This window comes from Pseudophryne corroboree, chromosome 2 (genome assembly GCF_028390025.1).
Source record: "Pseudophryne corroboree isolate aPseCor3 chromosome 2, aPseCor3.hap2, whole genome shotgun sequence".
NCBI lineage: Eukaryota > Metazoa > Chordata > Amphibia > Anura > Myobatrachidae > Pseudophryne > Pseudophryne corroboree.
This window is the reverse complement of record NC_086445.1, coordinates 884602548-884624679: the sequence shown is the minus strand read 5'-3', so window position 1 is coordinate 884624679 and position 22132 is coordinate 884602548. Positions and strand designations below refer to the sequence as shown.

The 22132-nt window shown below is 47.5% G+C and overlaps 1 protein-coding gene across 1 annotated transcript in view; it reads right to left on the bottom strand.

The window, feature by feature from the left end:
• The window catches only part of HIP1 (huntingtin interacting protein 1), a 297153-nt gene that overhangs the window by 94812 nt on the left and 180209 nt on the right, over positions 1 to 22132 (bottom strand). Inside the window, exon 17 of the mRNA XM_063955990.1 lies at positions 15507 to 15608. Within this exon, the coding sequence (XP_063812060.1) occupies positions 15507 to 15608 (102 nt within the window). The remainder of the gene's footprint in view (positions 1 to 15506; positions 15609 to 22132) is intronic.

The window sequence follows — 22132 nt, the reverse complement described above, 5'->3', positions numbered from 1 at the left end:
CACACTGGCAGATCCGCCGCCTAGCTGCCCGACAGCGGATACGGGCGACCTGGCGGCGGGGGGAACAGTGACGGGAGGAGTGAAGTTTACGGGGGGAATGAAGTTTCTTCACTCCTCCCGTCACCCGGCTCCATAGCAGTGCAGGCAAATATGGACAAGATCGTCCATATTGGCCTGCTTGCACAAGCCACGGGGCACCAGCGATGAACGAGTGCAGGGCCGCGCATCGTTCATCGCTGGTGCCTCCACACTGAAAGATATGAACGGCATCTCGTTCATTAATGAACGAGATCTTTCATATCTTTTAGTAACATCGCTCAGTGGCTATGCTGGTATATGCAGACATTGGGTACAAATGATAAACAGAGTTTCTATTAAGGTGAAATACTACAAAGAAAAATAGGAATTAAATTATATACAGATGTGTCCTCTTTCATCATTGCTGTAGACACGTTAAACAGCCCTTCAAGTCGCGGCAAGTTTCTTTTTTGCGACTTTTGCCTCAAAAATGTGTCTTAGACACAATGTAATAGGACACACAAGCAGCTTTTGCTGGTTAAAATGATATGCAGCATGCCTATATTCTGTGTGTAATAGCGGCTCTATCTGCATCCGAAATGAAACGTTAGTGTTACCAGGAAAACTCTGTAGCACAGTATTTTGTATGCAAATATAGTTGCAGTCACACACAGAATATAGGCATGCTGCATATCATTTTAAACATCAGACGCTGCTTGTGCGTCCTATTGCATTACATTGTGCGTTTTTGCGGCAAAAGACGCAAAAAAGAATGCTCAACACTACTGAGTCACACGGCACTCACGCATTATGTGTAACGTGACTTGTAGTGTATGGAGCAAAGTTGTAAGGGGACACATCAGTATGCTTCAAGGAATGCTGTCAGGAGGACCCAAAATTAATACAAAATTCAATATGGTGTGTATCATTCAATATTAATGTGATAAGTTATCTGCATAAAAAATAGGATTTTAATACCTACCGGTAAATCCTTTTCTCCTAGTCCGTAGAGGATGCTGGGGACTCCAAAAGGACCATGGGGTATAGACGGGATCCGCAGGAGCTTGGGCACACTAAAAAGACTTTGACTGGGTGTGAACTGGCTCCTCCCTCTATGCCCCTCCCCCAGACCTCAGTTATAGGAACTTTGCCCAGGAGAGACGGACATTTTGAGGAAAGGATGTTTGTTAAACTAAGGGCGAGAAACATACCAGCCCACACCACAAACATACCGTACAACTGGAGTAGCATGAAACCAGATAACAGTATGAACTAACAACAGCAACAAGCTGAACATAACTGATACACAAACCACGTGCAACCGACAATAACCAGTATCAACCTAACTGCAAGGAACAGTCCGCACTGGGATGGGCGCCCAGCATCCTCTACGGACTAGGAGAAAAGGATTTACCGGTAGGTATTAAAATCCTATTTTCTCTTACATCCTAGAGGATGCTGGGGACTCCAAAAGGACCATGGGGTCTATACCAAAGCTACAGACCGGGCAGGAGAGTGCGGACGACTCTGCAGCACCGATTGAGCAAACATGAGGTCCTCATCAGCCAGGGTATCAAACTTGTAGAACTTAGCAAAAGCGTTTGAACCCGACCACGTAGCTGCTCGGCAAAGTTGAAGTGCCGAGACCCCTCGGGCAGCCGCCCAAGATGAGCCCACTTTCCTGGTAGAATGGGCCTTTACTGACTTCGGCAACGGTAGCCCAGCCGAAGAATGAGCTTGCTGAATCGTAGTACAAATCCAGCGTGCAATAGTTTGCTTAGAAGCAGGATTTCCAATCTTGTTGGAAGCATACAGGACAAACAGAGCCTCTGTCTTCCTAGTAAGAGCCGTCCTGGCGACGTAAATTTTCAAAGCTCTTACAACATCAAGAGATTTTGGGACCGCCATAGCATCCGTAGCCACAGGCACAACAATAGGTTGGTTAATGTGAAACGAAGAAACCACTTTCAGCAGAAATTGTTGACGAGTCCTCAATTCCGCTCTATCCGAATGGATAATCAAATATGGGCTCTTGTGAGACAAGGCCGCCAACTCAGACACTCACCTGGCAGACGCCAGAGCCAAAAGCATGACCACTTTCCAAGTGAGAAACTTTAACTCAACCTTACGCAAAGGCTCAAACCAGGGAGACATAAGAAACTGCAACACCACTTCCAGACCCCACGGCGCCACGGGTGGCACAAATGGAGGATGAATATGCAGCACTCCCTTCACGAAAGTCTGAACCTCAGGAAGGACGGCCAATTCCTTTTGAAAGAAAATAGTTAAGGCCAAAATCTGCACTTTGATGGAACCCAATTTCAGGCCTGCATCCACGGCCGCCTGCAAAAAATGGAGGAAACGACCCAAGTGAAACTCCTCCGGAGGAGCTGCTTTGGATTCACACCACGACACATATTTTCTCCAAATACGGTGATAATGTTTCGCCGTGACCTCCTTCCTAGCCTTAAGGAGAGTGGGGATGACTTCCCCGGGAATACCCTTCCAAGCTAAAATCTGGCGTTCAACTTCCACGCCGTCAAACGCAGCCGCGGTAAGTCCGGAAACAGGCAGGGCCCCTGCAGTAACAGGTCCTCTCTTAGAGGAAACGGCCAGGGATCTTCCACAAGTAATTCCTGAAGATCCGGATACCAGGCCCTTCGTGGCCAATCTGGAGCGACTAGTATTGCCTGAACCCTTGTTCGTCTTACGATCCTCAGCACCTTCGGAATGAGAGGAAGCGGAGGGAAAACATACACCGACTGAAACACCCACGGAGTTACCAGGGCGTCCACCGCACAGGCTTGGGGGTCCCTTGACCTGGAACAATACTTCAGAAGTTTCTTGTTGAGGCGAGACGCCATCATGTCTATCAGAGGAGTTCCCCAACGCCTTGTCACTTCTACAAATACTTCTTGATGAAGAGCCCACTCTCCTGGATGGAGATCGTGTCTGCTGAGAAAATGTGCTTCCCAGTTGTCCACGCCCACGAGGAAGACTGCTGACAGAGTGCTCACGTGCTGTTCCGCCCAGCGGAGAATTCTTGTGACTTCCGCCATTGCCGCCCTGCTCCTTGTTCCGCCTTGGCGGTTACGTACGCCACCGCTGTGATGTTGTCCGACTGGATCAGGACAGGGAGACCCTGAAGAAGGTTCTTCGCTTGCAGGAGGCCCTTGTAAATGGCTCTTAACTCAAGAACATTTATGTGGAGAGAAGATTCCTGGCTTGACCATTTTCCCTGGAAACTTCTTCCCTGCGCTACTGCGCCCCAGCCTCGGAGACTTGCATCTGTGGTCAGCAGGACCCAGTCCTGGATTCCGAAACGGCGTCCTTCTAGGAGGGGAGAGCCTTGCAGCCACCACAGGAGAGAGATTCTGGCCCTGGAAGATAGACTTATTTTCCAGTGCATGTGTAGGTGAGACCTGGACCATTTGTCCAGCAGGTCCCACTGAAACACCCTGGCATGAAACCTGCCAAATGGAATGGCCTCGTAAGCCGCCACCATCTTCCCTAGCACTCGAGTGCATTGATGAATCAACACTCTCGTTGGTCTCAACAGCTCCTTGACCATGGTCTGTATTTCTAGAGCTTTGTCCTCCGGAAGAAACACTCTCTGAAGCGTCGTGTCTAGGATCATGCCAAGGAAGGGCAGCCGAGTCGTCGGAATTAACTGAGACTTTGGCAAATTTAAAATCCAACCGTGATGTTGCAGAACAGTCAGGGATAGTTCCACATTCTAATCAGAAAAAAGAAAGAAAAAGAAGCATTTTTTTGGACGCACTAAACCACTGTTCATTTTTTATTTTTTTTTAACATTTTTAATCTTTAATCGGTATGCATTAAAATTGTAATCTCAAGGAATTGGTGAAATATTAAAATATAGTGTGAGTAAGAAAAACCGAATGTGATAATAAAAACTACTAATATCCGAATGGTGATCCCTCAAAGTATCTATTGAAATAAAGGCTATATTGCCTATAATAAAGTATCAGTGTCTTCTCTTAGTATTGTCCTATAATTTCCTATTGTACATATAACAAGCCAGCAGTGTTGTTGTATCCCCTTTTGCTACAATTGAATGCAAGCTTTTAAATTGTAGCTATTTGTCTGTTCTTAGAGAATGTAGCAAGTTGTATATTCTCAGCTTAATTCCAGGGATGTGTCACTGTTAGCCCTTTATACAGGGGAAATAATACCTCCACTGGTTATCTTGGGCTAATAATAAGAATTTACTTACCGATAATTCTATTTCTCGGAGTCCGTAGTGGATGCTGGGGTTCCTGAAAGGACCATGGGGGATAGCGGCTCCGCAGGAGACAGGGCACAAAAAGTAAAGCTTTATGATCAGGTGGTGTGTACTGGCTCCTCCCCCTATGACCCTCCTCCAAGCCTCAGTTAGGATACTGTGCCCGGACGAGCGTACACAATAAGGAAGGATTTATGAATCCCGGGTAAGACTCATACCAGCCACACCAATCACACCGTACAACCTGTGATCTAAACCCAGTTAACAGTATGATAACAGAGGAGCCTCTGAAAGATGGCTCCCTACAACAATAACCCGATTTAGGTAACAATAACTATGTACAATTATTGCAGATAATCCGCACTTGGGATGGGCGCCCAGCATCCACTACGGACTCCGAGAAATAGAATTATCGGTAAGTAAATTCTTATTTTCTCTATCGTCCTAGTGGATGCTGGGGTTCCTGAAAGGACCATGGGGATTATACCAAAGCTCCCAAACGGGCGGGAGAGTGCGGATGACTCTGCAGCACCGAATGAGAGAACTCCAGGTCCCCGATTTTGGCTGTGGCAGGCCTGCCACAGAATGTGCAAGCTGAATCGTACTACAAATCCAGCGAGCAATAGTCTGCTTAGACGCAGGAGCGCCCAACTTGTTGGGAGCATATAGTATAAACAGTGAGTCAGATTTCCTGACTCCAGCTGTCCTTGAAATGTATATTTTTAAAGCTCTGACAACGTCCAACAACTTGGAGTCCTCCAAGTCGCTTGTAGCCGCAGGCACTACAATAGGCTGGTTCAGATGAAATGCTGACACCACCTTAGGGAGAAAATGCGGACGAGTCCGCAGTTCTGCCCTGTCCGAATGGAAAATCAGATATGGGCTTTTGTAAGATAAAGCTGCCAGTTCTGACACTCTCCTGGCCGAAGCCAGGGCTAGTAGCATGGTCACTTTCCATGTGAGATATTTCAAATCCACATTTTTTAGTGGTTCAAACCAATGAGATTTGAGAAAGTCCAAAACAACATTGAGATCCCACGGTGCCACTGGAGGCACCACAGGGGGCTGTATATGCAGTACTCCCTTAACAAAGGTCTGGACTTCAGGAACTGAAGCCAATTCTTTCTGGAAGAAAATCGACAGGGCCGAAATTTGAACCTTAATAGATCCCAATTTGAGACCCATAGACAATCCTGATTGCAGGAAATGTAGGAATCGACCCAGTTGAAATTCCTCCGTCGGAGCACTCCGATCCTCGCACCACGCAACATATTTTCGCCAAATGCGGTGATAATGTTGCGCGGTTACTTCCTTCCTTGCTTTAATCAAGGTAGGAATGACTTCTTCCGGAATGCCTTTTCCCTTTAGGATCCGGTGTTCAACCGCCATGCCGTCAAACGCAGCCGCGGTAAGTCTTGAAACAGACAGGGACCCTGCTGAAGCAGGTCCCTTCTCAGAGGTAGAGGCCACGGATCCTCCGTGATCATCTCTTGAAGTTCCGGGTACCAAGTCCTTCTTGGCCAATCCGGAGCCACTAGTATCGTTCTTACGCCTCTTTGCCGTATAATTCTCAATACTTTTGGTATGAGAGGCAGAGGAGGAAACACATACACCGACTGGTACACCCAAGGCGTTACCAGCGCGTCCACAGCTATTGCCTGCGGATCTCTTGACCTGGCGCAATACCTGTCCAGTTTTTTGTTGAGGCGAGACGCCATCATGTCCACCATTGGTCTTTCCCAACGGGTTACAAGCATGTGGAAAACTTCTGGATGAAGTCCCCACTCTCCCGGGTGAAGGTCGTGTCTGCTGAGGAAGTCTGCTTCCCAGTTGTCCACTCCCGGGATGAACACTGCTGACAGTGCTATCACATGATTCTCCGCCCAGCGAAGAATCCTTGCAGCTTCTGCCATTGCACTCCTGCTTCTTGTGCCGCCCTGTCTGTTTACATGGGCGACTGCCGTGATGTTGTCCGACTGGATCAACACCGGTTTTCCTTGAAGCAGAGGTTCTGCCTGGCTTAGAGCATTGTAGATTGCTCTTAGTTCCAGAATGTTTATGTGAAGAGACGTTTCCAGGCTCGACCACACGCCCTGGAAGTTTCTTCCTTGTGTGACTGCTCCCCAGCCTCTCAGGCTGGCGTCCGTGGTCACCAGGATCCAATCCTGTATGCCGAATCTGCGGCCCACCAATAGATGAGCACTCTGCAACCACCACAGAAGAGATACCCTTGTCCTTGGAGACAGGGTTATCCGCTGGTGCATCTGAAGATGCGACCCTGACCATTTGTCCAGCAGATCCCTCTGGAAAACTCTTGCGTGGAATCTGCCGAATGGAATTGCTTCGTAAGAAGCCACCATTTTTCCCAGGACTCTTGTGCATTGATGTACAGACACCTTTCCTGGTTTTAGGAGGTTCCTGACAAGTTCGGATAACTCCTTGGCTTTTTTCTCCGGGAGAAAAACCTTTTTCTGAACCGTGTCCAGAATCATCCCTAAGAACAGCAGACGTGTTGTCGGAATTAACTGGGATTTTGGAATATTCAGAATCCACCCGTGCTGCTTTAGCACTTCTTGAGACAGTGCTAGTCCCATCTCTAGCTGTTCTCTGGACCTTGCCCTTATTAGGAGATCGTCCAAGTATGGGATAATTAATACGCCTTTTCTTCGAAGAAGAATCATCATCTCGGCCATTACCTTGGTAAAGACCCGAGGTGCCGTGGACAATCCAAACGGCAGCGTCTGAAACTGATAGTGACAGTTCTGTACGACGAACCTGAGGTACCCCTGGTGTGAGGGGTAAATTGGAACGTGGAGATACGCATCCTTGATGTCCAAGGATACCATAAAGTCCCCTTCTTCCAGGTTCGCTATCACCGCTCTGAGTGACTCCATCTTGAACTTGAACTTTTTTATGTACAGGTTCAAGGATTTCAGATTTAGAATAGGTCTTACCGAGCCATCCGGCTTCGGTACTACAAATAGAGTGGAATAATACCCCTTTCCTTGTTGTAAAAGGGGTACCTTGACTATCACCTGCTGAGAGTACAGCTTGTGAATGGCTTCCAAGACCGTCACCCTGTCGGAGGGGGACGTTGGTAAAGCAGACTTCAGGAAACGGCGAGGTGGAGACGTCTCTAGTTCCAACCTGTAACCCTGAGATATTATCTGCAGGATCCAGGGATCCACCTGCGAGTGAGCCCACTGCGCGCTGAAATTCTTGAGACGACCCCCCACCGCCCCCGAGTCCGCTTGAGAAGCCCCAGCGTCATGCTGAGGCTTTTGTAGAAGCGGGGGAGGGCTTCTGTTCCTGGGAAGGAGCTGCCTGTTGTAGTCTCTTCCCCTTTCCTCTGCCTCGTGGCAGATATGAATATCCCTTTGCTCTCTTGTTTTTAAAGGAACGAAAGGGCTGCGGCTGAAAAGTCGGTGTCTTTTTCTGTTGGGGAGTGACTTGAGGTAAAAAGGTGGATTTCCCGGCTGTAGCCGTGGCCACCAAATCCGATAGACCAACACCAAATAACTCCTCCCCTTTATACGGCAAAACTTCCATATGCCGTTTTGAGTCCGCATCACCTGACCACTGTCGCGTCCATAAACTTCTTCTGGCCGAAATGGACATAGCACTTACCCGTGATGCCCGTGTGCAAATATCCCTCTGTGCATCACGCATATAAAGAAACGCATCCTTTATTTGCTCTAAAGACAGTAAAACATTGTCCCTATCCAGGGTATCAATATTTTCAATCAGGGACTCTGACCAAGCTACCCCAGCACTGCACATCCAGGCTGTCGCTATAGCTGGTCGTAGTATAACACCTATATGTGTGTATATACTTTTTTGGATATTTTCCATCCTCCTATCTGCTGGATCTTTAAGTGCGGCCGTCTCAGGAGAGGGTAACGCCACTTGTTTTGATAAGCGTGTGAGCGCCTTGTCCACCCTAGGAGGTGTTTCCCAGCGCGCCCTAACCTCTGGCGGGAAAGGGTATAAAGCCAATAACTTCTTTGAAATTAGCAGTTTTTTATCGGGGGCAACCCACGCTTCATCACACACCTCATTTAATTCATCTGATTCAGGAAAAACTATAGGTAGTTTTTTCACACCCCACATAATACCCTGTTTTGTGGTACCTGTAGTATCAGCAATATGTAACGCCTCCTTCATTGCCAAAATCATATAACGTGTGGCCCTACTGGAAAATACGGTTGATTCGTCACCGTCGCCACTGGAATCAGTGCCTGTGTCTGGGTCCGTGTCGACCGACTGAGGTAACGGGCATTTTACAGCCCCTGACGGTGTTTGAGGCGCCTGGACAGGTGCTGATTGATTGTCCGGCCGTCTCATGTCGTCAAACGACTGCTTTAGCGTGTTGACACTATCCCGTAATTCCATAAATAAAGCCTTCCATTCTGGTGTCGACTCCCTAGGGGGTGACATCCCCATATTTGGCAATTGCTCCGCCTCCACACCAATATCGTCCTCATACATGTCGACACACACGTACCGACACACAGCAGACACACAGGGAATGCTCTTAAAGAAGACAGGACCCCACTAGCCCTTTGGGGAGACAGAGGGAGAGTTTGCCAGCACACACCAAAAGCGCTATATATGACAGGGATAGCCTTATAATAAGTGCTCCCTATATAGCTGCTTTAATATATATAATTTTGCCACAATTTTGCCCCCCCTCTCTTGTTTTACCCTGTTTCTGTAGTGCAGTGCAGGGGAGAGCCTGGGAGCCTTCCTGACCAGCGGAGCTGTGTGAGGAAAATGGCGCTGTGTGCTGAGGAGATAGGCCCCGCCCCTTTTTCGGCGGGCTCGTCTCCCGCTCTTTAACGGATTCTGGCAGGGGTTAAATATCTCCATATAGCCCCCGGAGGCTATATGTGAGGTATTTTATGCCAAAAAATAGGTTTACATTGCTTCCCAGGGCGCCCCCCCCCAGCGCCCTGCACCCTCAGTGACTGCCGTGTGAAGTGTGCTGAGAGCAATGGCGCACAGCTGCAGTGCTGTGCGCTACCTTAAGAAGACTGAGGAGTCTTCTGCCGCCGATTCTGGACCTTCTTCTCTTTTCAGCATCTGCAAGGGGGCCGGCGGCGAGGCTCCGGTGACCATCCAGGCTGTACCTGTGATCGTCCCTCTGGAGCTAATGTCCAGTAGCCAAAGAAGCCAATCCATCCTGCACGCAGGTGAGTTCACTTCTTCTCCCCTAAGTCCCTCGTTGCAGTGATCCTGTTGCCAGCAGGACTCACTGTAAAATAAAAAACCTAAGCTAAACTTTTCTAAGCAGCTCTTTAGGAGAGCCACCTAGATTGCACCCTTCTCGGACGGGCACAAAAACCTAACTGAGGCTTGGAGGAGAGTCATAGGGGGAGGAGCCAGTACACACCACCTGATCATAAAGCTTTACTTTTTGTGCCCTGTCTCCTGCGGAGCCGCTATCCTCCATGGTCCTTTCAGGAACCCCAGCATCCACTAGGACGATAGAGAAATCACATTTGCACAAATGCTCTTATATAATATAACTGCTTGGTATTAGTTCTCTTCTTACAATGTGTTGCCCAATTATTGACACATCATCTTTTGAGTGTTAATTCACAAAATAAATTTTATTCCACCTTATTTAGTGTATTCTGTTTGGAACTTTAAGCAATCTGCCAGTTTGTATATAGTCTCATCATAATTCCATCCCATCAATAATATTTCAGGCAATCATATTTAATACTGCTATTTCATTATTTTCTCCCAGTATCAGTAATGTTTTATTATTTGATCATATTGCTTATTATCAACTTGTGTCTTAATGTTTTAAGATCACAGCACCATGTGGCTTTCGATGCTGTGATCACTATGCAGGAGAGCACTGAATGATCACCGCCCGTCTAATTACCGCTAATTACAATTTAAAAGCTTGCATTCAATTGTAGCAAAAGGGTATACAACAGTGGTTTAGTGCGTCCAAAAAAATGCTTCTTTTTCTTTCTTTTTTCTGATTACATTGTGTGGGTCTAGGACCCAAAAGCATTTGGAGAGCACCTGCGTTTAGAACAAGAAATAGGGTATAATAAACCCAAGATAAGTTAGTAACGCAGTAGTTACCACGATACATTCAAGCTCTACATATAAGAAAATAATTAAGAAAACTGGTGCAGGATTATAAAAACTTTGTGTATAGTTCCACATTCCTTTGACCTCGCCTTTATCAGGAGATCGTCCAAGCACGGGATAATTGTGACCCCTCGCTTGCGAAGGAGTACCATCATTTCTGCCAGAACCTTGGTGAAAACCCTCGGTGCCGTGGACAGCCCAAATGGCAACGTCTGAAATTGGTAATGACAATCCTGCACCGCAAATCTCAGGAAGGCCTGATGCGGAGGATAAATCGGGAGGTGTAAGTAGGCATCCTTTATGTCGACTGACGCCATAAAATCCCCCCCTTCTAGGCTGGAGATCACAGCTTGAAGAGATTCCATCTTGAACTTGAAAGTTTTCAAGTATGGATTAAGGGATTTTAGGTTCAGAATTGGTCTGACCAAACCATCCGGCTTCGGTACGACAAAGAGGCTCGAATAGAACCCTTCCCCCCGTTGGGACGGGGGAACGGGAACAATGACCCTCTGTTGACACAACTTTTGTATCGCAGCATTTACTACTTCTCTTTCTGGAAGAGAAACTGGCAAGGCCGATATGAAAAAGCGGCGGGGGAGCATCTCCTGAAACTCCAGCTTGTACCTTGGGACACTATGTCTAAGACCCAAGGATCCAGGGCTGATTGAAACCAGACCTGACTGAAGACCCGGAGACGGCCCCCCACCGGCACGGACTCCCGCAGGGGAGCCCCAGCGTCATGCGGTGGACTTGGTAGAGGCGGAGGAGGACTTTTGGTCCTGGGTGCCTGATCCTGCAGGCGACTTCTTTCCCCTTCCTCTACCCTTTGAAGCGAGGAAGGACAAGCCTTTACCTCGTTTGTATTTATTAGGTCGAAAGGACTGCATCTGTTGATGGGGTGCCTTTTTCTGTTGTGTGGGAACATAAGGAAGAAAAGATGACTTACCCGCAGTAGCGGTAGACACTAGGTCAGCCAGGCCGTCACCAAACAAGACACTACCTTTGAAGGGGAGAGCTTCCATAGCTTTCTTGGAGTCGGCATCAGCATTCCATTGATGGATCCACAGCACCCTCCTGGCCGAGACCGCCATGGCATTGGCTCTTGATCCCAAGAGGCCAACATCCCTCGCCGCATCCTTTAGGTAATCTGCAGCGTCCCTGATATAACCAAGAGTCAAAAGAATATTATCGTTATCAAGGGTATCCATATCAGAAGCTAAATTATCAGCCCATTTAGAAATAGCACTACTCTCCCATACCGACGCCACAGCAGGTCTGAGCAATGCACCAGTATTGGCGAAAATGGCCTTCAAAGACGTCTCCAGCTTGCGATCCGCCGGATCCTTGAGAGCAGCCGTGTCAGAGGACGGAAGCGCCACCTTCTTGGACAAACGGGATAGAGCCTTGTCGACATTCGGAGACGACTCCCATTTTTCCCTGTCATCAGAGGGAAACGGATACGCCATAAAAATTCTCTTGGGAATCTGCCACCTCTTGTCCGGCGACTCCCAAGCTTTTTCACAAAGAGCATTCATTTCATGAGAGGGGGGAAACTTCACCTCAGGTTTTTTCCTTTTAAATAGGCAAATCCTTGTTTCCTGAACCGCAGGTTCATCAGAGATACGTAAAACATCTTTAATAGCTACAATCATGTACTGAATACTCTTAACTACCCTTGGGTGTAAAGTAGCCTCATTAAAGTCGACATCGAAATCAGAGTCCGTGTCGGCATCTGTATCTACCATCTGGGTAAATGATCGTTTTTGTGACCCTGAGGGGGTCTGCACCTGAGCCAAAGCATCCTCCATGGATTTTCTCCATGTTTGTGTCTGAGAATCAGATTTATCAAGCCTCTTAGACAACAAAGCCACATTAGCATTAAGTGTACTCAACATAGTAACCCAATCAGCAGTCAGCTGTGCCGACAGAGCCATTTCCAGTCCCTTTTCTGCGCCCCCAGTAACGTCCTCCGGGGAGGAACACTCAGCCTCAGACAAGCCGACACAAAGTACCGACACCCAACACACACACTGGCCAAATAAAGGGGACAGCCTACAGGGAAGCCTGGAAAGAGAAACACAGAGGGAGTATGCCAGCTCACACCCCAGCGCCCATATACTACACAAGAATAATATATGTAAGCAGCGCTGTAATAATAACAACCATAAAAGCACCAAATTATTTGTGCCCCCCCCCCCCCCCGTTTTGCTCCCCTTTACTTGTGAGGAGCTTGGAGGACCGGGCCAGCGTTCTCTGCAGCGGCTGTGGAGAGAGAAAATGGCGCTGGTGAGCTGTGCGGCTAAGCCCCGCCCATTCCCGGCGCGCTTCAGTCCCGCTGAAACTTTAATTATTTATTCTGGCGGAGGTCTTATACACGGTGCCCGGGCACCGAATATGGCTTCTACCAGTACCAAAAACCTCAGTAACTGCTGCCCAGGGCGCCCCCCCTGCACCCTGTGAGTGCCGTTGGTGATGTGTGTGGGAGCATGGAGTGCAGCGCTACCGCTGCGCTGTACCTCCGTTACTGAAGTCTTCTGCCGTCTGAAGTCTTCGGTTCTTCTAATACTCACCCGGATTCTGTCTTCTGTGAGGGGGGTGACGGCGCGGCTCCAGGAACAAGCAGCTAGGCGAACCAAGTGATCGAACCCTCTGGAGCTAATGGTGTCCAGTAGCCTAAGAAGCAGAGCCCTTAACTAAGCAGAAGTAGGTCTGCTTCTCTCCCCTCAGTCCCACGATGCAGGGAGCCTGTAGCCAGCAGGTCTCCCTGAAAATAAAAAACCTAACAAAAAGTCTTTCTAGAGAAACTCAATAGAGCTCCCCTAGTGTGTGTCCAGTCACTCCTGGGCACAAAGTCTAACTGAGGTCTGGGGGGAGGGGCATAGAGGGAGGAGCCAGTTCACACCCAGTCAAAGTCATTTTAGCTCCTGCGGATCCCGTCTATACCCCATGGTCCTTTTGGAGTCCCCAGCATCCTATAGGACAGAAGAGAAATGTGTCCTCATACACCTAGCATTTTTATGTCATATGGTGCAACTGAGATGCTCTGACATGGGTAACATAGAGTACTTTTTCACTTAATATTGCACCTTACTGGCACTGTAGCTACATACATATCATCGCATCAAATAGCTCCTCTCAGCATCCTCTGTATGAGGACTCATCTGTACAAAACCGCTCACAGTGTTTTGTTGCAAAGGAATTGATACAGCCTATGTACAAAGTTGCAGATTCAGCAGAACGGAACCTGGCGGGAAACCTTTTTTACACAGATTTGCGAATACAGATATACACCTATCACATGCCCAAGTGGTAAGTGTACGCTAGCAATGTCGTTTTGTCACTTCTTACAGTTTGCAATAGCGAAACTAAGACGCAACTTTTGAACAAAGGACGGCTGTCGTGGCTAGGTAGCAAGGGCCCCACTGCACCAACAGCAAAGGTGTATGAGGACACATCTGTATGGGACCAGGTGCCAACTGTAAAAAGATTAGAGGGGCTCAACTTTCCTAGCAGCTTCACAAATATAGGGGGTGCTGCAGAACCATCACCATGAATGGAGATGGCTCCTACGCATGGAACTTGCCTATAATAGGTAATGTCAAATCACACAGGCCTGTGACAAACAAACAACGAGCCAGCCTATTTCTCTGCCTGCCTGTCTCAGGGCCATCTTAACATATAGGCACACTGGACAGTTGCCAAGAACCCCACAATTCTAGGGGCCTTCGAGCAGGAGCGGTTGGTGGTCACAATATCAGAGTGGCAAGACAGCATTTACTACTTGCCTCCAGGCCTGCAGCCAGACAGTGAATGGCTGTCAGTATGTTGATTGGTGGATGGCTGGAGCTATCCACCAGAGTGGTGATAACCATTCACTGTATGATAGCATGTAGAAGCATGAGATGGTGCAGGACTGCAGGAGGGGAATGTTATGATTTTTTTCTTTAATTGGTTACCGTGAACGGGTAGGGGCGCCAGGACATATCTTTACTCAGGGCCTAAAATGCCGCTAAGACAACCCTGCACTGTCTGATGAAAATCTAAACATCCATGTTAACAATAATGTCCCATTTAGTGAATGTGGATACCTCTATTTCTATCACAGTAATCATTTGTAAACAACCATTTTGTGGGTGAACTAAAATTCCTGATAATGGAGCCTAGTTCTAGTCTGAATAGATGACCTTATCATTTATATTTTGCTTCACACAGTCGGTAGGTAACAAGCTGATTGCAATAAATGACAGTTAAGAAAATGCACAACCTTGTAGAGTTTTCTATCCCCCTACAGGACCTCATTCAGTAAGGATTGCAAAATTTGAGAATCGCGGTCCGACAAATGATCAAACGTCTGCTCATGCACAGCGTTTGCATTGCGCTCGCGCAAGTAGAAATAGCAACAGAAAATGCGTACACATTGTGATCGCAATGCAGCTGCTGTTTGACTGCCAGGAAGCTGGCGTTTCAGAGGCGGAAACCTACTGTTTTCTGGGTGTGTCTGAAAAAACGCAAGCGTACCCAGGCGATTTTATGGAGGGCCTCTGAATTCACAGATGACTACTTCCAGCCTCTTGTGTAGCAAGAATTGTGGACGACCTTGCCTGGGGCAGATATGAAAAATCTTCAATGATCCGGTAATTGTTTATGGTTCTGCGAACAGCCGCATATTGCGATGCAGTCGCAATTTCTGCAATGGGCGTTTTTTCTCAACTTCTGGGTGGCAACTATTAGATCGCAGCAACTGCTTTTTAGCAGAATTTGCAATCCTTACTGAATAGGGTCCAAAGGCACTTAGCATACATACTGTAGGAATAAGCCCACATCTCAGTTTTGGGAATTGCTTCCATAAAATACATCTGATAAGAAATGTGCATTGGGGAAAGAGTGCAAACGCCACTGCAATATCAAACCTATTTGAGCCTTAGTTTAAACGTTTTCCATTGTTTTGTTACAATACTGCTTATGCTAAGTCTTTCTATGCATTAAATGAATCATGAGTGAATTAATGTATTTACTATGACACTAATATTTTTGCGTGTTGAAATAAGCTTAAAAATGCACTTTCACATATAAAATGAGAGCCTTGCACCATAAACATGCCCTAGTAAACTATATATAGCATGTATCTCACCTGTTTAAAGGTATTTATGTTGCTTTTAAGAAGTTGGACTTCCTGTTTGCTGCACTCTAGCGCCCCCTGTAGGTCATCCATCTGTTGAATCTGTTCCTGTGCCTATTAAGTACAAATACTGAGCATTATTCACCAGCCTATTCTTTATACTGTAATCACTTACAGAGCAGAATGGATATGACCTTTTCATTCTTAGAAAGGAAATTCCCTGTTCAACATGTTCATTAAATGTGTATAACAAAGACTGCTGTTTTGTACAATGGTCTATGGAACATTGTTAATGGTTTAGTAATGAATTGAGATCTCCCTTATTCCTCTCTGGAGATTTCACGTAGTACACAGCACTTCATTAGGCTAATCTTTCCAGGCTCCTGTCTGCTTAATTTTACAATCGTTTTATAGACTGTAATACAGTAACATTCCATTACACCATTTCGAGGATCAGCTCATGCCTTCATGGCAAAAATAATCTACTGTTTACTGTAATAACCAATGGCTAATCCATGTTATATACATAAGGGCTTGTATAGTAAAAATATAGAAGCACTACATGAATAACATAAAGGGGAATGCCATCTTCAAAAACTCTATAGGTCATGTAGATAAGTTTATTTTCATTGTCTCTTAAATATGACAACATACACAACTGCATCCAAGGCACCGCCCTGAGCGTAGCAGCATTCAAGGTTCAACAGAAGAAAAAAAAAAGCTGCCGTGATAATAAGATTTTACTTACCGATAAATCTATTTCTCGTAGTCCGTAGTGGATGCTGGGACTCCGTAAGGACCATGGGGAATAGCGGCTCCGCAGGAGACAGGGCACAAAATAAAAGCTTAAGGATCAGGTGGTGTGCACTGGCTCCTCCCCCTATGACCCTCCTCCAAGCCTCAGTTAGGATACTGTGCCCGGACGAGCGTACATAATAAGGAAGGATATTGAATCCCGGGTAAGACTCATACCAGCCACACCAATCACACCGTACAACTTGTGATCTGAACCCAGTTAACAGTATGATAAACGCAAAGGAGCCTCTGAAAAGATGGCTCACAACAATAATAACCCGAATCTTTGTAACAATAACTATATACAAGTATTGCAGACAATCCGCACTAGGGATGGGCGCCCAGCATCCACTACGGACTACGAGAAATAGATTTATCGGTAAGTAAAATCTTATTTTCTCTGACGTCCTAGTGGATGCTGGGACTCCGTAAGGACCATGGGGATTATACCAAAGCTCCCAAACGGGCGGGAGAGTGCGGATGACTCTGCAGCACCGAATGAGAGAACTCCAGGTCCTCCTCAGCCAGGGTATCAAATTTGTAGAATTTAGCAAACGTGTTTGCCCCTGACCAAGTAGCTGCTCGGCAAAGTTGTAAAGCCGAGACCCCTCGGGCAGCCGCCCAAGATGAGCCCACTTTCCTTGTGGAATGGGCTTTTACTGATTTTGGCTGTGGCAATCCTGCCACAGAATGTGCAAGCTGAATTGTACTACAAATCCAACGAGCAATCGTCTGCTTAGAAGCAGGAGCACCCAGCTTGTTGGGTGCATACAGGATAAACAGCGAGTCAGATTTTCTGACTCCAGCCGTCCTGGAAACATATATTTTCAAGGCCCTGACAACGTCAAGCAACTTAGAGTCCTCTAAGTCCCTGGTAGCCGCAGGTACCACAATAGGTTGGTTCATGTGAAATGCAGAAACCACCTTAGGTAGAAATTGAGGACGAGTCCTCAATTCCGCCCTGACAGAATGAAAAATTAAGTAAGGGCTTTTATATGATAAAGCCGCCAATTCTGACACACGCCTGGCTGAAGCCAAGGCTAACAGCATCGACACCTTCCATGTGAGATATTTTAAGTCCACAGTGGAAAGTGGTTCAAACCAATGTGACTTTAGAAAACTCAACACCACATTGAGATCCCAAGGTGCCACTGGAGGCACAAAAGGAGGCTGTATGTGCAGCACCCCTTTTACAAATGTCTGAACTTCAGGTACTGAAGCCAGTTCTTTCTGGAAGAAAATCGACAGGGCCGAAATTTGAACCTTAATGGACCCTAATTTTAGGCCCATAGACAGTCCTGTTTGCAGGAAATGAAGGAAACGACCCAGTTGAAATTCCTCTGTAGGGGCCTTCTTGGCCTCACACCACGCAACATATTTACGCCAAATGCGGTGATAATGTTTTGCAGTTACGTCCTTCCTGGCTTTGACCAGAGTAGGGATGACTTCTTCTGGAATGCCTTTTTCCCTCAGGATCCGGCGTTCAACCGCCATGCCGTCAAACGCAGCCGCGGTAAGTCCTGGAACAGACAAGGCCCCTGCAGTAGCAGGTCCTTTCTTAGAGGTAGAGGCCACGGTTCGTCCGTGAGCATCTCTTGAAGTTCCGGGTACCAAGTCCGTCTTGGCCAATCCGGAACCACGAGTATAGTTCTTACTCCTCTCCTTCTTATGATTCTCAGTACTTTTGGTATGAGAGGCAGAGGAGGGAACACATACACTGACTGGTACACCCACGGCGTTACCAGAGCGTCCACTGCTATTGCCTGAGGGTCCCTTGACCTGGCGCAATATCTGTCCAGTTTTTTGTTTAGACGTGACGCCATCATGTCCACCTTTGGTTTTTCCCAACGGTTTACAATCAGGTGGAAGACTTCTGGGTGAAGTCCCCACTCTCCCGGGTGAAGGTCGTGTCTGCTGAGGAAGTCTGCTTCCCAGTTGTCCACTCCCGGAATGAATACTGCTGACAGTGCTATCACATGATTTTCCGCCCAGCGAAGAATCCTTGCAGCTTCTGCCATTGCCCTCCTGCTTCTCGTGCCGCCCTGTCTGTTTACGTGGGCGACTGACGTGATGTTGTTCGATTGGATCAACACCGCCTGACCCTGAAGCAGAGGTTTTGCTTGACTTAGGGCATTGTAAATGGCCCTTAGTTCCAGAATGTTTATATGAAGAGACGTTTCCAAGCTTGACCACAGGCCCTGGAAATTCCTTCCCTGTGTGACTGCTCCCCAGCCTCTCAGGCTGGCATCCGTGGTTACCAGGATCCAATCCTGAATGCCAAATCTGCGGCCCTCTAGTAGATGAGCACTCTGCAGCCACCACAGGAGAGACACCCTTGTCCTTGGCGACAGGGTTATCCGCTGATGCATCTGCAGATGCGATCCGGACCATTTGTCCAGTAGATCCCACTGAAATGTTCTTGCATGGAATCTTCCGAATGGAATCGCTTCGTAAGAAGCCACCATTTTCCCCAGGACCCTCGTGCACTGATGCACTGAGACCTGTCCTGGTTTTAGGAGGTTCCTGACTAGCTCGGATAACTCCCTGGCCTTCTCCTCCAGGAGAAACACCTTCTTCTGGACTGTGTCCAGAATCATTCCTAGGAACAGTAGACGTGTCGTTGGAATCAGCTGCGATTTTGGAATATTTAGAATCCACCCGTGCTGACGTAACACTACCTGAGATAGTGCTACTCCGACTTCTAACTGTTCCCTGGATCTTGCCCTTATCAGGAGATCGTCCAAGTAAGGGATAATTAAAATGCCTTTTCTTCGTAGAAGAATCATCATTTCGGCCATTACCTTGGTAAAGACCCGAGGTGCCGTGGACAATCCAAACGGCAGCGTCTGAAACTGATAATGACAGTTTTGTACTACAAACCTGAGGTACCCTTGGTGAGAAGGGTATATCGGGACGTGGAGATAAGCATCTTTGATGTCCAGAGACACCATATAGTCCCCTTCTTCCAGGTTTGCTATCACTGCTCTGAGTGACTCCATCTTGAATTTGAACCTTTTTATGTAAGTGTTCAAGGATTTCAGATTTAAAATTGGTCTCACCGAGCCGTCCGGCTTCGGTACCACAAACAGCGTGGAATAATACCCCTTTCCTTGTTGCAGGAGGGGTACCTTGATTATCACCTGCTGGGAATACAGCTTGTGAATGGCTTCCAAAACTGCCTCCCTGTCGGAGGGAGACTTTGGTAAAGCAGACTTCAGGAAACGACGAGGGGGAAACGCCTCGAATTCCAGTTTGTACCCCTGCGATACTACCTGTAGAATCCAGGGATCCACTTGCGAGTGAGCCCACTGCGCGTTGAAATTCTTGAGACGGGCCCCCACCATATCTGAGTCTGCTTGTAAAGCCCCAGCGTCATGCTGAAGACTTGGCAGAAGCAGGGGAGGGCTTCTGCTCCTGTGAAGCGGCTGCATGGTGCAGTCTTTTTCCTCTTCCTCTGCCCCGGGGCAGAAAAGAATGGCCTTTTGCTCGCTTGTACTTATGGGAACGAAAGGACTGAGTTTGAAAAGACGGTGTCTTTTTCTGCTGATGTGGAGTGACCTGGGGTAAAAAGGTGGATTTTCCAGCCGTTGCCGTGGCCACCAGGTCTGATAGACCAGCCCCAAATAACTCCTCCCCTTTATACGGCAATACTTCCATGTGCCGTTTGGAATCCGCATCCCCTGACCACTGTCGCGTCCATAACGCTCTTCTGGCAGAGATGGACATAGCACTTACTCTTGATGCCAGGGTGCAAATATCCCTCTGTGCATCACGCATATATAGTAATGCATCCTTTAAATGTTCTATAGTTAACAAAATATTGTCCCTATCCAGGGTATCAATATTCTCGGTCAGGGAATCCGACCATGCGACTCCAGCACTGCACATCCAGGCTGAGGCGATTGCTGGTCGCAGTATAACACCAGTATGTGTGTATATACTTTTTAGGATATTTTCCAGCCTTCTATCAGCTGGTTCTTTGAGGGTAGCCGTATCAGGAGACGGTAACGCTACTTGTTTTGATAAACGTGTGAGCGCCTTATCTACCCTTGGGGGTGTTTCCCAACGCGCCCTAACCTCTGGCGGGAAAGGATATAATGCTAATAATTTTTTTGAAATTAGCTGTTTTTTATCGGGGGAAACCCACGCTTTTTCACACACCTCATTTATTTCCTCTGACTCAGGAAAAAATATTGGTAGTTTTTTCTCACCCCACATAATACCCTTCTTTGTGGTACTTGTAGTGTCAGAAAGGTTCAATGCCTCTTTCATTGCCGTGATCATGTAACGTGTGGCCCTACTGGACATTACGTTTGTCTCGTCACCGTCGACACTAGACTCAGTATCTGTGTCAGGGTCTGTGTCGACCCACTGAGGTAACGGGCGTTTTAGCGCCCCTGACGGTGTTTGAGACGCCTGGACAGGCACTAATTGATTTGCCGGCTGTCTCATGTCGTCAACAGTTTTTTGCAAATTGCTGACATTATCACTTAATTGTTTAAATACAATCATCCAGTCAGGTGTCGACTCCCTAGGGGGTGACATCACCAACACAGGCAACTGCTCCGCCTCCACATCATTTTCCTCCTCATACATGTCGACACACGCGTACCGACACACAGCACACACACCGGGAATGCTCTGATAGAGGACAGGACCCCACTTAGCCCTTTGGAGAGACAGAGGGAGAGTCTGCCAGCACACACCCAGCGCTATATATATATACAGGGATAACCTTATATAAGTGTTACTCCCTTATAGCTGCTGTTAATATATTTATTTGCTGCCAAACGTGCCCCCCCTTCTCTTTTTTACCCTGATTCTGAAGCAGGACTGCAGGGGAGAGTCAGGGAGCCGTCCTTCCAGCGGAGCTGTGAGGGAAAATGGCGCTTGTGTGCTGAGGAGATAGGCTCCGCCCCTTCACGACGTCCTTATCTCCCGCTTTTTTGTGTAAAATGGCAGGGGATTAAAATACATCCATATAGCCCAGGAGCTATATGTGATGTATTCTGTTTTGCCACCTAAGGTATTCTGTTATATTGCGTCTCAGGGCGCTCCCCCCCCAGCGCCCTGCACCCTCAGTGACCGGAGTGTGAAGTGTGCTGAGAGCAATGGCGCACAGCTGCGGTGCTGTGCGCTACCTTAGTCTGAAGACAGGATGTCTTCTGCCGCCGATTTCACCGGACCTCTTCGTCTCTTCTGGCTCTGTAAGGGGGACGGCGGCGTGGCTCCGGTGACCCATCCAGGCTGAACCTGTGATCGTCCCTCTGGAGCTAGTGTCCAGTAGCCTAAGAAACCCGATCCACTCTGCACTCAGGTGAGTCCGTTTCTTCTCCCCTTAGTCCCACGATGCAGTGAGCCTGTTGCCAGCAGGACTCACTGAAAATAAAAAAACCTAACTAAACTTTTATTCTAAGCAGCTCAGGAGAGCCACCTAGATTGCACCCTTCTCGGCCGGGCACAAAAATCTAACTGAGGCTTGGAGGAGGGTCATAGGGGGAGGAGCCAGTGCACACCACCTGATCCTTAAGCTTTTATTTTGTGCCCTGTCTCCTGCGGAGCCGCTATTCCCCATGGTCCTTACGGAGTCCCAGCATCCACTAGGACGTCAGAGAAATTATAATTATTAGAGTCGGCTTTATTTACAAAGCTGCAGCTTTTGTAAGCCGCCATTTTCTGGTGGGTTGGAGGTAAAATTTTAAAATGGCGCTAGCAGTCATTGCAAGCCCAGCGTACTGTGTGTGCTGGTTTACATTTTCACCTCCAACCCTCCTGGAACAACAGCTTACAAAACCCACTTGTAAGGTAAAGTACTGATTAGGGGTCTTTCATAACTTATATTG